The sequence below is a fragment of the Taeniopygia guttata genome, chromosome 13, assembly GCF_048771995.1.
Source record: "Taeniopygia guttata chromosome 13, bTaeGut7.mat, whole genome shotgun sequence".
Lineage (NCBI taxonomy): Eukaryota > Metazoa > Chordata > Aves > Passeriformes > Estrildidae > Taeniopygia > Taeniopygia guttata.
This window is the reverse complement of record NC_133038.1, coordinates 17,866,912-17,879,885: the sequence shown is the minus strand read 5'-3', so window position 1 is coordinate 17,879,885 and position 12,974 is coordinate 17,866,912. Positions and strand designations below refer to the sequence as shown.

The 12,974-nt window shown below is 42.5% G+C and overlaps 1 protein-coding gene across 6 annotated transcripts in view; it reads left to right on the top strand.

Moving 5' to 3' along the window:
* The window catches only part of KCNIP1 (potassium voltage-gated channel interacting protein 1), a 338,371-nt gene that overhangs the window by 96,839 nt on the left and 228,558 nt on the right, over nucleotides 1-12,974 (top strand). For 2 of the 6 annotated variants that reach the window (XM_032750949.3, XM_032750948.3), the window contains exon 1: nucleotides 10,226-10,917. The exons of 2 other annotated variants lie outside the window; for them this stretch is intronic. In XM_032750949.3, the coding sequence (XP_032606840.1) occupies nucleotides 10,857-10,917 (61 nt within the window). In that variant the 5' untranslated portion in view covers nucleotides 10,226-10,856. Of the gene's footprint in view, nucleotides 1-10,207; nucleotides 10,918-12,974 lie in introns of those variants that run through there. 2 more of the 6 variants (XM_072935320.1, XM_072935326.1) reach the window with 2 other exon arrangements.

Sequence of the window (12,974 nt, the reverse complement as noted above, 5' to 3'; positions counted from 1 at the left end):
AGAATTTCTCTTTCTAACATCCCAGGTCCCAGGCTGTCTCTCTTCCTCTCTTTGAAACTGAGGAGGAGTAGTATTTCACAAAGCCCTCATTTTCTCAAGGAAGGGTTAAAAGTCCCAACTCCCAAGGATGGCTCGCTGCCCAGACTCTGGCTCCCACAACCAGCTGGGCACCTTGCGGTCCCCGCCCCCCCCCCCCCCCCCCCCCGCTCTTCTTCTCCATGGTGAACTGCTGACAAAACTACCGCCGTCTCTCTCTCTCTCAAGAGAGAGAGAGAGAGAGAGAGACTCGGGGGGGGGGGGGGGGGGGAGAACGGAGACATCCCAAATTTCTCCACCCTTCCATCTGCAGGGGGCCAGCCCGGTTCCAGGACCTCCACCCTTGGGCCTACCTCCAAAGGCCACATGGCTTTCCCCTCCCCGACCCAGCCATGGGCCGGGCAGGGGAGAGGCTGCACTGCACGCTGACCGGAACCAAAGAGAGAGAGATTCTCCTGGGAATTCTGCTTTTAACCCCTCTGTGTTCTCAGAGGCGTGTCCACCTTCAATTGGTCAATGTCCAAATTGACCTCTTCCTTACGGAAAAATTATTTTTCCGTGTCAAACCATGACACTAACCTCACAGTTATTTTATTTATCTTGCTCATCATCCCATGTGATGCCCTACAACTCAGCCCAATGTTCCTTCCTTCAGCTGCTTTGGAACCTGTTGAATTCCAGTTCCACTGCTGTCTGAGCATGGACACAGGGTGCAACTGAGTCACAGTGAACACTGGCAATTGTAGTAGCCTGAAATGCTACAAGTAGAGTCCAGGGTAAAGAAGCAGAAAGGGCCTTTGTATAATATCCACAGATGTTTAATTCTGCAACGCAGTGAGATGTTCAGAGTTCCCCAGCACCCACATGTCTCAACTCTCCCTACCCCATCTGGAGGGGTCAGACATGGGTAGTGAACCTGGTCTTGGGGCAGTACAAAGATGAGAGCCAGTCAGGGAATAGGGAGGGAGTGGCTCAGGGACATAGGAAGGGGGGAAGGAGCCAATGGGGTTTTAACAGCTTTGAGGGAAGCTTCTTGTGTCTCCTTAACTTAGGGGATGCCCCCCAGGGTCCTTGTAGGAATGTGCTCCCTGTTGATGGAGTGAACAAATTATCCTTTGTCTCCTTAAAAAGGAAAAAAGCCTGAAGTTTCTCTCCTCAATTTGGTTAAAAGACACCTTATAGGACCCTGGGGACTTGACCTCAAACTTAAGCATAGCCAATTTGACAGAAACCAAAAAGTCCTGACTAAGCAATTCACTAGAAAAAGAAGAGAACAAAAGAAGTAATCGCTGTTGTGAAGTGTTTTAGCAGGAGCAAGGACCTCTTGTCCTGGCTTGGTTTTTTCTGTAAAGACCTTTGTTATTTTGCCTTTTATTAGAACTTTTTTGTTTCCAACACTGCCACAGAAGCCATCCTGTTACTTTTATGCCATCTGAGGTAGCTGAGCTATCTCCAGTGTGGTACTTTTCTCTGAGACCTTATGAGACCTGGCTCAGAGATAAGTAGCAGGTCCTCACAGTCAATATGGACTTGAGGCAGCATTAGACCTCATTCTCTAGATTAAACCCAAGATAAAGCTAGTGTCAGATATTTGGATGCTTTTTCGTGAAGAAGGAAAGATTTGGTATTGGTGCATGTGAAATACAGGGTATTTATCCATAAGCAGAATTTATCTAAATTGTTTCAAGTTAGCTGCTTGTAATGGTTTGCTTGCTTATGGAGTTTGTTTTCTACAGCTGGACCCTTTCCATTTCCAGATTCTGAGCTGTGCTGAGCATCTTACAGAGTCAGGACATATGAGCTCTTTGTGGAAAACAGCTTTTCTCAGCAGTAGTTAGTCCTCTATTCTTGTAGACCATGAATCTCTGTAACTTCATTTAGTCATCCAGTGGAGAGATTTGTTGCTCACCACCAGAGCAGAGAGTGCCTTCTCAGGTTTATCTATGACATGGCACAGTATAGTTTATATATGACATTCCTTTAAAAATGTTACTAATGTTGGATTGGGTGTACCGGTAAATAATTTCCAATGTACATGCTGCCACTGATCTCCTTTGCTGCTGTCTGGACCAGTCATTTTTATGTGTGACTACTTATGCTAATACATGCCTTGTTCATATATTAAGTATCAATTTGCATAAATAAGGTTGTTGAATGCTGTAATTTAAATGCTAGGCACAGCTTTTTTGTCTGTGACAGGAAAGTAAGAAAAATAATTGTAATGAATATTTACAATAAAGAAATAACAGAGAAATTGCTTTTGAATGGCTCTACAACAACCAGAACACAAGTCCTGGTGTTGCAGATTTAGAGTGCATTAGTTCTCTAAGAAGCATGGATTTACTGGCAGAAAGGTTTGTGTATTTGCCAAGTAAAAAGAAATGAAATTATCAGGAATACTTTCCATTTTATTAGTTTTGGGGGTTTTTTTTTGTTCCTGCTGCTGCAAAATTAATCAAGTTGTACCTTTATAATACCTATCCCATGAAGCTGACTTGTGAATCAGACATGAGTGGCAAAGCCCCTCTCGACTTGGCTCTTACTTCAAATGGAGAATTTCCAGCATAAGTCACACTGAGCCCAGGCACAAGCCCTTCTTTGGTATCATCTCAGTGCTGGAAAAAGTGCCTCTGCAATATTTTTTCATTGTTCAGACCCCGGGTAGCCAGATTAAACTTCAACTTGAGCTTGAAGACAGCTCCTTCTGACCTTTTGGGCTAGGAGCTGACTTCCTGCATGGATATTGGGCAGCACTAGGAACATGCAGCCATGTGAGCTATGTTCGCTGTCTGGAACTGTGAGCAGTTGTGCCAGACCTCTGCTTACGCGGGTGACCCTGCAGCTGGATGTATACATGTGTTTCTCTATATCCAGTTTCTAGAACAATGGCTATGCACGTGTTTCAGTGCATCTTAAGTATATGAAAAAGCATAATCTAAATTTCAATTTGGAATCTGAGTCTTCAGGTAAATGGCAGCAAGGAGAAAAATAATCAGGAGGCTCAGGAAATAATTTTGTTCCCAGTAAAATATATTTAGAGTGAATTTTAAAGATTTGTGCCCCCAAAAATAGAGAATATGCTCAATTTTCATGTAACACTTTTTCAAATTTCAGTAATTTATGAAATTGTCATTGTGACTTTCCTCAGAATTTAGCCTGGTAGAGTAGGGCTGATCCTGGTGTGACAGGGATTTCTTTTCTTTTTACTCCTATTTTTTTCATGTCTTCCCAAGTCATTGGCAACAGTTCCTAGTTATTGCAGGACACTCTTTTGTTTAGATTGCCAGGCCCATATTAGAAGGCTGAAAAAGGTCAGTGCACTCCTGTGGATGAATTATTGTAAGAGGTCAGGAAGTCTCCGATTTAAAATACGTACAGCAGGAACAAATAACTTTGTGTGTTTTTACTTCTGATCTTCGAGAAGTGAAGCCAGTAACTCCACAAAGATCAGAAGCAGTGAATCTTCCCATTTTTTCTCTCTGGTGTTGTTCAGTGCATTTGGAGGGTTTTTTATTGTTTCATGTGAAAGGTCAGGGCAGTATTCGTCTTTCTAATTTAGACTAGTTAAAGAGAAAATAGTATGTATTTTAGGTTTTGAAATGGTACCACAGTCTGAATGTCATAGAGGAAAATGGCTTAATGGATAATGCTGTTCAGTGTTTGTCGAGATAGGGTTTTCAGCTTTAGCTGAAACATGACATCTGCCTGTCTTTCTATGGCTCCATTCATACACAAACTTGCTTGCAATTCGTGACTGTTCTGGGGGGTGGGTTGCTGCGTCCAGGGGCTTCTGTAAATTGGGGAGGGTAAAGGCACTGGTAGGTGCTCCTCTCTCCTAGAGCTCTGTGGAGCCCTCTACCCACTTCTGAGCCAGCCTGAATCCTCTAAATTCCTCAGGGCTGCTTTATTCCAGAGCTTTTCCCACTGGATTGATGCAATCTTGTTGACAATCTTCATGAGAGAGGATTGAAGAAGATTTTTTTCATGTAAATTGGCTATTAATTATTTGCTGTTGTTGCTTTGGCAAGAATGAAATCTAAACCAAGGAATAAGTCTGCTGTGGAAGCCAACTGGAGGGAATCTGGAAAAAAACAAGAGCTGACTGGAATTTACTGATCTGCATGTAACTTCTCAGTTATTCATTAGCTTCATGCAAAAACTGCCAGTCTGTAGTTGTCTAGGTAGTTAATGTGGGCTCCATAGATTGGCAGTGGTATGCATAGATTTTCTTCCACTGAGAGACACCCCAGTGACACTCTGCTCCTCTGCAAAGATGAAAAGATTCCCACTCTGTGCAGGTTAGCAGCAGGGTTTTACTGAGGAGGGATCCATGGAATGTTAACCAAGCACCCATTTTCCATTATGCAAGTAAAACACTGACTCCTCTGCAAGAAATCCAAACAGGTCAGACAGCAGCTGGGAACCCTAATTGTTGTGCTAGATACCTGGTTTGCCCAAAGATGATAAATGCCCTGTCTCAGTATCCATGCAGTCTGTGGGTCAAAATGAGTCTCCTGTAACAAGTAACAGAACTTGTATGCTACTTACTCTAATCTAAGTATGGCTCAACTTCTTGGACTCCTGGCAATACATTCTGGATGCCAGTAGAGGAGGGGGAAACAGCAAAAAAACAGTACATTTTCTGCATGTGTGAAAAGTGCTCAATAGACAAGAGACGAATTTAGTTCCTTTTGTCCATATGTATCTGTCTAGGGACTGTGCACAAAGTGTGGGAGCATTTGACAGACCTCTGTGTGTATGTGAAATTGGCATGGCTCCCCAAAACGTGTAGTGGTGAGCTGCTCCTGCCTGCAGCTGAGGGTTTGGCCCTTGTAGCACAGCAGGGAGGCTGCTTCCCTGTCAGCACTTCTGTGCCTGAGAGATAAGCATGGCTTGTTCAACTCACAGGATCATGTTCTATAGAAGGTTTGGATTTGAAGAGACCTTAAAGGCCATCTTGTTCCCATCCCCTGTCATGGGCTGGGACACCTTTACTAGACAGGTTGCTCCAAGCCCCATCCACCCTGGTCTGGAACTCGCACTTTAAAGTTGATGTATTACAAGAAGTTGATGCTCAGTCTTGAAGCAGTTACCCTCAAATGAGTAAATTAAAAGTAGTGCAGACATTGAATATATGCCATTGAGTTTGCTTTAGTTGGGGTTATTTCACACATTAGTGAATTGTCAGAAGTGGAAGTAGTGTGACAATGTGTCTCAGAGCTGTCTCCACCCTTCCATTGGTACATTTTGTAATGGAGTATTTTTAATTAGTTATTAACTCTAGAGGATTGGTGTATTGAACAGAATTTGAAAATATCTGCCACCAATAATGTGATTTGGGGAGCACTTCAGCAGCAAGATAAAAGTTGTTATGTAATTGTAACAGTAGTAATTCAGTCCACCAGCTAGCAGGAGAGGAATAGCATATATCCCTTTTATTGGAAGCATTCTTCATCTGCTGTAACCTTAATGTGAATGCTCTCACAAAAATGAAGTTAAGATGGAGTTACAGATGAAAATACTCACTTGTATTGCTGAGAGACTCATATTACAGACACACTGCAGTTATTCTCCAAAAGAGGTGATTCTCTGCAAAATGCAGAAATTTGTCAAGATATTTGAGCGTCTTAACAGTGTATTTTTACATCATATCTTTGAAGCGCTACATAGTTCCGCCATGTAGGAACATAGCTGAATCTAGATAAAAAACTGGCTTTAGAAACAGATTTTTTTTCCCAAAAAGAATGCTGTTTTTCTTTAGTCAGAGGAAGGTTGAATTTGTCTGCCATTAAGATTTCAGGATTTCAGAAGTCCTGAAAACATTTAGTGGAAATGTAAGTGATTTTAACAGCTTGGGAGCTACCTGAAATTATTTCTTTTTGTGAAACCCAGTGTAGAACAAACCTTATTTTGTCCCATGGATCTCGTGGGAAGGAGGTTTCAATTTATAGATCACACTATTATACTGCTTTCTCAGTCATTCCCAAGCATACTTAATTTACATTACTTGGATATGTACGCTGTAGTGGTGAGCTTTATGCTACAATTTAGTCTTTGTTTTAATTTGGTGAATGACTTTAGTGTACTGAGTGCTGGCAGAAGTGCCTCACACCTTGCTGTTTCCATAGGGATGATGGAATTTCCCATGATTGTTTGCATAGATACTAATAAATGACCGTCTTTCCTAAGTTTGCTTTTGTGGAATTGCTGTAGCTATAGTGAGGTATCAAGTAGAATATGGTTTTTGTTGGCTATTTAGGGCAGGTGCCACATCTGAACTTCAAAGCCTGTTTATGTCCACTTTGCAGCAAAGTCTGCTCCGTCCTGCACAGACGTAGTGCAATCCAATTCACAATAAAGACAAATCAAAATACTCCCAGGCAATCCGCTAGACTGATGCTAATGTACTGAGGTGCTGTCTTGGGTTGCAAATGCAAGATGGGGCTGGGGGTGTGTATTCTATTGCCATCTGTTAGAAGTGAGGCAGTTAGCTTCTGTTAATGGGCCATATTTTAAAACCAGGTAGGGCAATTTTCTGTATCTCTTCCACAAGCAATCCTCCCTCTGGGGAGATCTCTTCTGTTCATGGGGCATTGTGTGTCACTGCATGACTGATAAAATTCCATCATCCCACTGGGAGATGCTCCACCCATAGGGAGGAGCCAAGCATTCCTAATTGGATATAGTGTGAAATTTGGAACACCGCAGAAGCCTTTTCACACTGAATTCCCAGAAAAGCATCTTTCTTCTCCACTCCCAGAGGAAGACAAGGCCCATCTACACCACCCCTGGACCTTCAGAGGAAAACTCCACCCTTCTACAGGGTCACTGCTCCAACAGAACCACAGCTGGCACTGCATGAGGGCTACAGCCACCATTGAATGGGACTGCTACCACCACCCTGACACAAAGTGTCAGGTCATAGTCTGATTCTGTCAGTGTTGTCTTATATTACTTATATTACTATATATTATATTGCATGTTTTAATTTTTATTTTTCCTAATATAGAACTGTTATTCCTACTCCCATATTTTTGCCTGAGAGCCCCTTACTTTCAAGATTAAAATAATTCGGAGGCAGAGGGTTTACATTTTCCGTTTCAAGAGAGGCTCCTGCCTTCCTTAGCAGACACCTGTCTTTTCAAACCAAGACAGGTGCACCTTTGTGTCAGAACCAAACTCTGAATTTACTGCAGGCAGGTTTACAGGCAGAGCATCAGTACATCCCTGATGTACTTTTGGTCCTCTTTTGGCATCTCTTACCCAGGATGCTGACTTAGGTACCCACACAGCTATACCTGTGCATTTCACCATCACAGTCAGAGCTCAGGCAGCTTCTTATCTCTAAAGGAAATACTCTGAAAAATATTCACCTCTTCAGATAAATGATGCCCACCAGCATTTGTTACATCTCAAAGTGTTCTCTCTTAGGTTGATATATTTGAACGATCATCTTTTAAGGAGAATTCCTGCCTCCTGTAGCAAATACTCTAGTTTTGTAGTGTTTACAGTGCCTCTGTACCTCTGAAGTCTTGGTTTTCAGCTGTGAAAGAAAATGTCTGCTTTTCTAACTGGGGATTTGCAATTCTGTGCTCATCTGCCTAGGCACAGACATGTTCCCTTCTCTCATCCCTATTCTTGTATATTTGAGTCATACAAATAAAAATTTGTGTAACCACTTATCCCCATGATTTCTTACGGACCTGTAAATACTTTCAGCTAAGTCATCTTTTCTTTCAAGTTTCAGAGAAAATGGAATATTTACATTTGCCCTTTGCCTTCGTATGCCATGCTGGTTCAAGTGGACAACAGTGCAACATCAGGGGTGCAATTTTGCCTTACCAAATTACTTCCTTCTTGGCTATCTCACCATATGGACAGCCTGATCTGTCACTCCAGACCGAGCTCTTTCTGCATGGCTGAGATCCAACTGATGTCAAAAGGAATCCTGAAGCCAGCTACTTTTAAGGTACTTTTTGATGTAGGAGTTTGTAGGCAGGTGGGGTCTGTCTCTTCTTCCAAGTAAGAAGAGAATGAACAAGAGGAATCGACCTCAAGAGGAGGTGTAAGTTGGGTATTACGAAAAAAATCCTTCACCAAAAAGATGATCAAGCACTGGCACAGGCTGCCCAGGGTAGAGGGGGGGGTCACCATTCCTGGAGATATTTAAAAAATGTGTAGATGGGGCACTTGAGGAAATAGGTGACTGGTGGTCTTGTGTGAGAGACTGGAAAGAGTGATGTCTCAAGACATTTTGGGATGTATATGTGGGGCGGCAGGGACAGGTAAGGCAGTGCCCTGCTGTGTACACCCCACCCTGGCAGTGGCTGCCAGTCTGTGGCACACTGGATGCAATGCCCCACACCCAACCCGTACAGCCTCTAACACAACTCCTAAGGGGCCAAATGACCAGAAGCCCACCTGGGGGAAGTGCCAAGGGGTATTTTAAGGTCACAGAGCATGAAGCACTCATATGTCTTGACCCTACCTCCTCTTGGAATTTCTATTGAAACACCACTGGAACCCAGGAGCTGGTAGCTATATATGTCTTTTTCTATACTTCTGTCTTTCTCTCTTTCTCCTAATTCCCTCATCTTCGAATTTTTCAGTAATTTAGAATTGAATGGACTTAAAGTTTGCTAAGTTGAATAGGCCGAGTTAATTCTTTGAGAAGTGTTTTGTATTGATTGAATGTTGCACTAAACTTTTGCCAAAGTCCCTCAATTTTGTGAAAATGCCAGTAAAGTTGTTTTTGTTGTTTTGATCTCTTGAGAATATCTGGTCAGCACTTCTCCTGTGTGTCTAACTCAGCATATATAAACAACCATAAACCCTTCTAAAAACCTCATCTGCGGAGTTGTTTGGGGCCTTACAGCTTGGCAACACTTGACTTCTGCTAGTGACACTTTGCCTAGATTTAAAATTCCAGTTTTGGCATCTTGGAGACATTGGCTGTAGCCTCTGGTCATCGTCCAGCCTTTGTTGAATGCAGAAGTCCCAAGAACAATGATTTTCCACATGCATGCTGTAGCCTATGTAATATTTTGTTCTGTAAATGCAAATTAAATATTAATAAAATAAATACAAATATGTAAATTTTAAAAAATCGTAAGAATCTCACACAGCTGTTCAGTGCCTGGTGCAGATCAACATAGTCTGAAGGACCCCCAATGGGAACTGCTGGAGAAGTAAGGGCAGTGGGACCTTAGCTGTGGCCAGCCTGGGGGAAGGAGTTGGGGCTGGATGGAAGGCAGGGAAAGTTGTACAAACCAGGACAGGTTCCTTCCACTATGACAAAGGCCCCTGTATGTCTCCAGTCTTGGGCAATTCCCTGCAAACTAAAGTGTTTCATTTCAGGACTTGGGTATTTAAACAGTACCTTTGCCCAGGCATTTCTCACAAAAAGTTCAATTGATGTGTTTTGAGTTATGAAAGAATAAAAATTGAATTATTTTGTGCAATGCCTTCTGAAACTAGAAACTAAGGGGAAACGCTTTGCTTGTATACACTAAGGATGCAAATATACTTGTGCATGCAAAGGCAGATGCTGGCAGCAGATGAGCAGCAGGTAAGGCAGGGTTGTACCTCCAGGGGCACCAGCATTTGGGGAGCTGGGATCTGCATCTGAGGGAATCTACTGCAAAGTTAGAGGAAAGCTGAGAAAACTTGTTGAGACAAGGCGGTTTCTTCTGTGGTGAATTTCCTCTGAAAAATACGGTATTTGCATAGATGCTGCCCTAATCTCAGTCACCACATGCAAGCAGCAATTTCATTTGGGTTTTGAGACCTGCCTCAGTGTATTTAACACCTTCTGTACCTAAGCATTTGCTATTTCACCTTCAGAGAAAACATGACCAGATACCTAGCTGATTTTTTGAAATATGACAGAACTGAAAAAAATGCTGGGAATTGCTCTACCTCCACCTAGTCACTCGATGTTTGTAGAGTTTTGTTTCAACAGCTTTTTGTTTTAATGTCCTTGAAAAGGATGTGCACATACATACTTGGCAGAAAAATAAGTTAGTTGTCTTGCATGTCTTTCTGCTGTGTGAGAAAAGATATGAAGAAAAAGGATTGTGGTGAAATTTTCTGCTTCCCCCCTTTGCACTTAGTAATTTTTCTCTGACTTTTCTGCTAGAGAAGACTGTTGGAGATTGCTGCTTTCTACCTTTCTGTCAGACTTTTAATTAGCAGGAGCACAAAGCCCGTGCAGCTGGGTCTTTGATGCCTTGCTCACTATTTCTTCCCACTCAGAAGATTTCCATTCATTCCGAGTTGGCATCCAGCCCAAAGCCCTGGCTTCCCCTGAGACCCTCAGTGTGTCTACAGGACTCTATAGTTTAGTATTCACTGGAAGAGCTGCACTGATGCTCCCTTGCTAGAGCTACAGGCTGCTGGTTGGAGCCATAAGGGAACAGGAGGAAGAATTAGGCTGTGTGTTTATGTGGCTGTGCTCCAGTAAATATTTTGATGCATCTGCTGCCAGCTCTGGTCTAAGGGAATCTACCTAGCATTTAAATCTTGATGGGGAGCTGTTTTGAATAATAACAGTGCAGCTGGCTGTGACTCAGTGCATGTGTGTTGACTTAAAAAAAACCCTCAAAGCTTAATGCTTGCTGAATGCCGAGCTGCAGTGCTTTGCTTTTTCCCTCCTCCTTCCTTCTTTTCTTTCTTGTCTGGTCTTTCTCTGTTTTGTTTTGTTCTTGGGGGCATTTCTCATAGATTTTGTTCATTGTCAGTGGAGGGGTGGGGTAAGAGGAATAAAAAAAATATCCTAGCCAAAAGAAATCCTCCCCAAAAACTCAGGAGTAGCTTTTGTAATGGGTGCTGTCATGGGTACATTCTCTTCTCTACAAACGAAACAAAGAAGACCATCAAAAGGTAAGACCTCCTGTTATGCTTTTCCTGTCCCTTTGGTTTATTTGCTGTGGGAGACATTTGCATGGGGAAGGGAGGAGAAAATGAACATGTGCCACTTGCAAGTAACCTGGCAATGTTTTTGTGAGGGATAATTTGCAGAGGAGAGTGAGGATGCTAGGTGGTGGAGAAAACGTGGGCATGAGGAAATTGCTGTGGAGGGGCTTGGGGGTTGAAAAGAATCTGAAATACTGTAATCCTTAATGCAGGCATATATGAGGAGGAGAAACTCAGTGGCATCATATGGAGAGCATTTGCCGAAGAGACCTGTTTATTTCCAAATCCCATGCTGCTAAACACTTTGAAGAGGGAATAAAATGTACATATACGGCAAATTCTTTCCAATACCTTTGGGTTTCTGTCTCAGGAAGTACTGTTAGAGTTCATGTTGCATATTCAGTAATCCAACACCAAGCGTGCAATACTAATGATGTATGTTTTATAAAGATTAGCAAGAGGGGGAAAAAATTAGGATGTTTTTGTAAAAGAGAGAAGCAGGAGCTCATAAAAATGAGAAAATAAACAGCAGTTCCGGGGATTTTAATCCTTAAATCCATAAATATTGCCTATAAATGCTGATTTTTCAGGAGCTCTGGTTTGTATAGTATTTCCTCGAGCTTTGCTCTATTTTCTTCAGGGTTAATTTGAAGATTCCAGGGTATTGCTGAGCAGAAAGTTGAAAGCACTGTCAGGGGCACATCCATACCTTACAGAATGAGTGTGTTTTAGAAAACAAAAGGAAAAACCCTATAGCTTCAGCAATATTTGTGTTATTTAGAAATATCCCCTGCCCAAACCTCTGCATTTTAGAGTCACTTGGTATTTCTAGGGAGGTCTCTATTTCCACTGATCTGTTGCTCAGTTCATATATATGCTTTTGAGCTGCAAGTTGGTATGGATTTTCTTGAAATTTAAGTTGGGAACTGTCTTAGGAAATATCAAATACCAATTAATGATGCAAAAGAGAAGTGGACATGGGCTATGAGATTGGTTTGTGGCGAGTTTGTGGGCAAAAGTCTGTATTCCTGATACCTGTAGAGTAACATTTTAAGTTGGAGTGTGTGTACATAGTTTACAATTCACCCTTCTGTGTTACTGTAATGCCTCCATAATTGTGCAGTTGTTTTGGACATGTATGATATTACTTAAAATGCAAGAATAGCTGTGTAACTGTCTAAGCACTGAGTTACACCTGAAGCTGGGAAACTTGTGTTTAGGTACTGCAGTACACAAGAACTGAACAGGATGTGCTGGGCATGGTGGTTGTTGTGACACCAAGGGGTGTCTTGTCCACTTGCCAGGAACCTGGGACCTGATTTTCACTAAATGTAGATAATTTGTGGCTGAACATATCCATTCTCTGTGACTTTGTTATCTTGTGATTGGCTCTACACTCTAGTGGATGCAAGCCATTGCTTTTTGTTGGAGGTCACCTGCAGTAAAAATCCAGGATATGGTCACACATTTTAACCTTTACAATGGGATTCACTCTTGCTGATGCCTGCAGGCAGTGGTTGTTCAGCTATATTTATCAAAACCTCTGGTCCCAGAATTATGCCCCCTTGGCTCTGATGTGTTATCTGTGTGGTTTGCTGGTGTGTTTTACACTGACTGTTAGCACTTCACCTTGTGAGCAGTGAAACACTAATGCTGGGCTTGAATACAATCTGAAATTGTTCTTTGTCTGTCAGTTAAATAGTCAATCACCCCTACATGATGGACTTGACTCCTTGGTGCTGCCCACATGTTCCCTTGGCGTCTCCTCCTGCCCTCAGCCATCCTGGTGGCCTCTACCAGACCATGCTCTACCATATTCAAGTCTGTCTTGGTCTGGGGAATCCAAAACTGGCCCCAGCACTCTGGCTGTGCTTGCTGAAGTGTTGAGCAGAGAGAAAGGATCATTTGTCCCAGTGTTTGCTGTATGGCTATTGGTGCAGCTTGATGTGGGGGCTTCTCTGCCAGAGGGCAACTGGCTAGTGGTGCCTGGGTGCCACTGTTCCATTGGCTATTGCTAAGTTTAT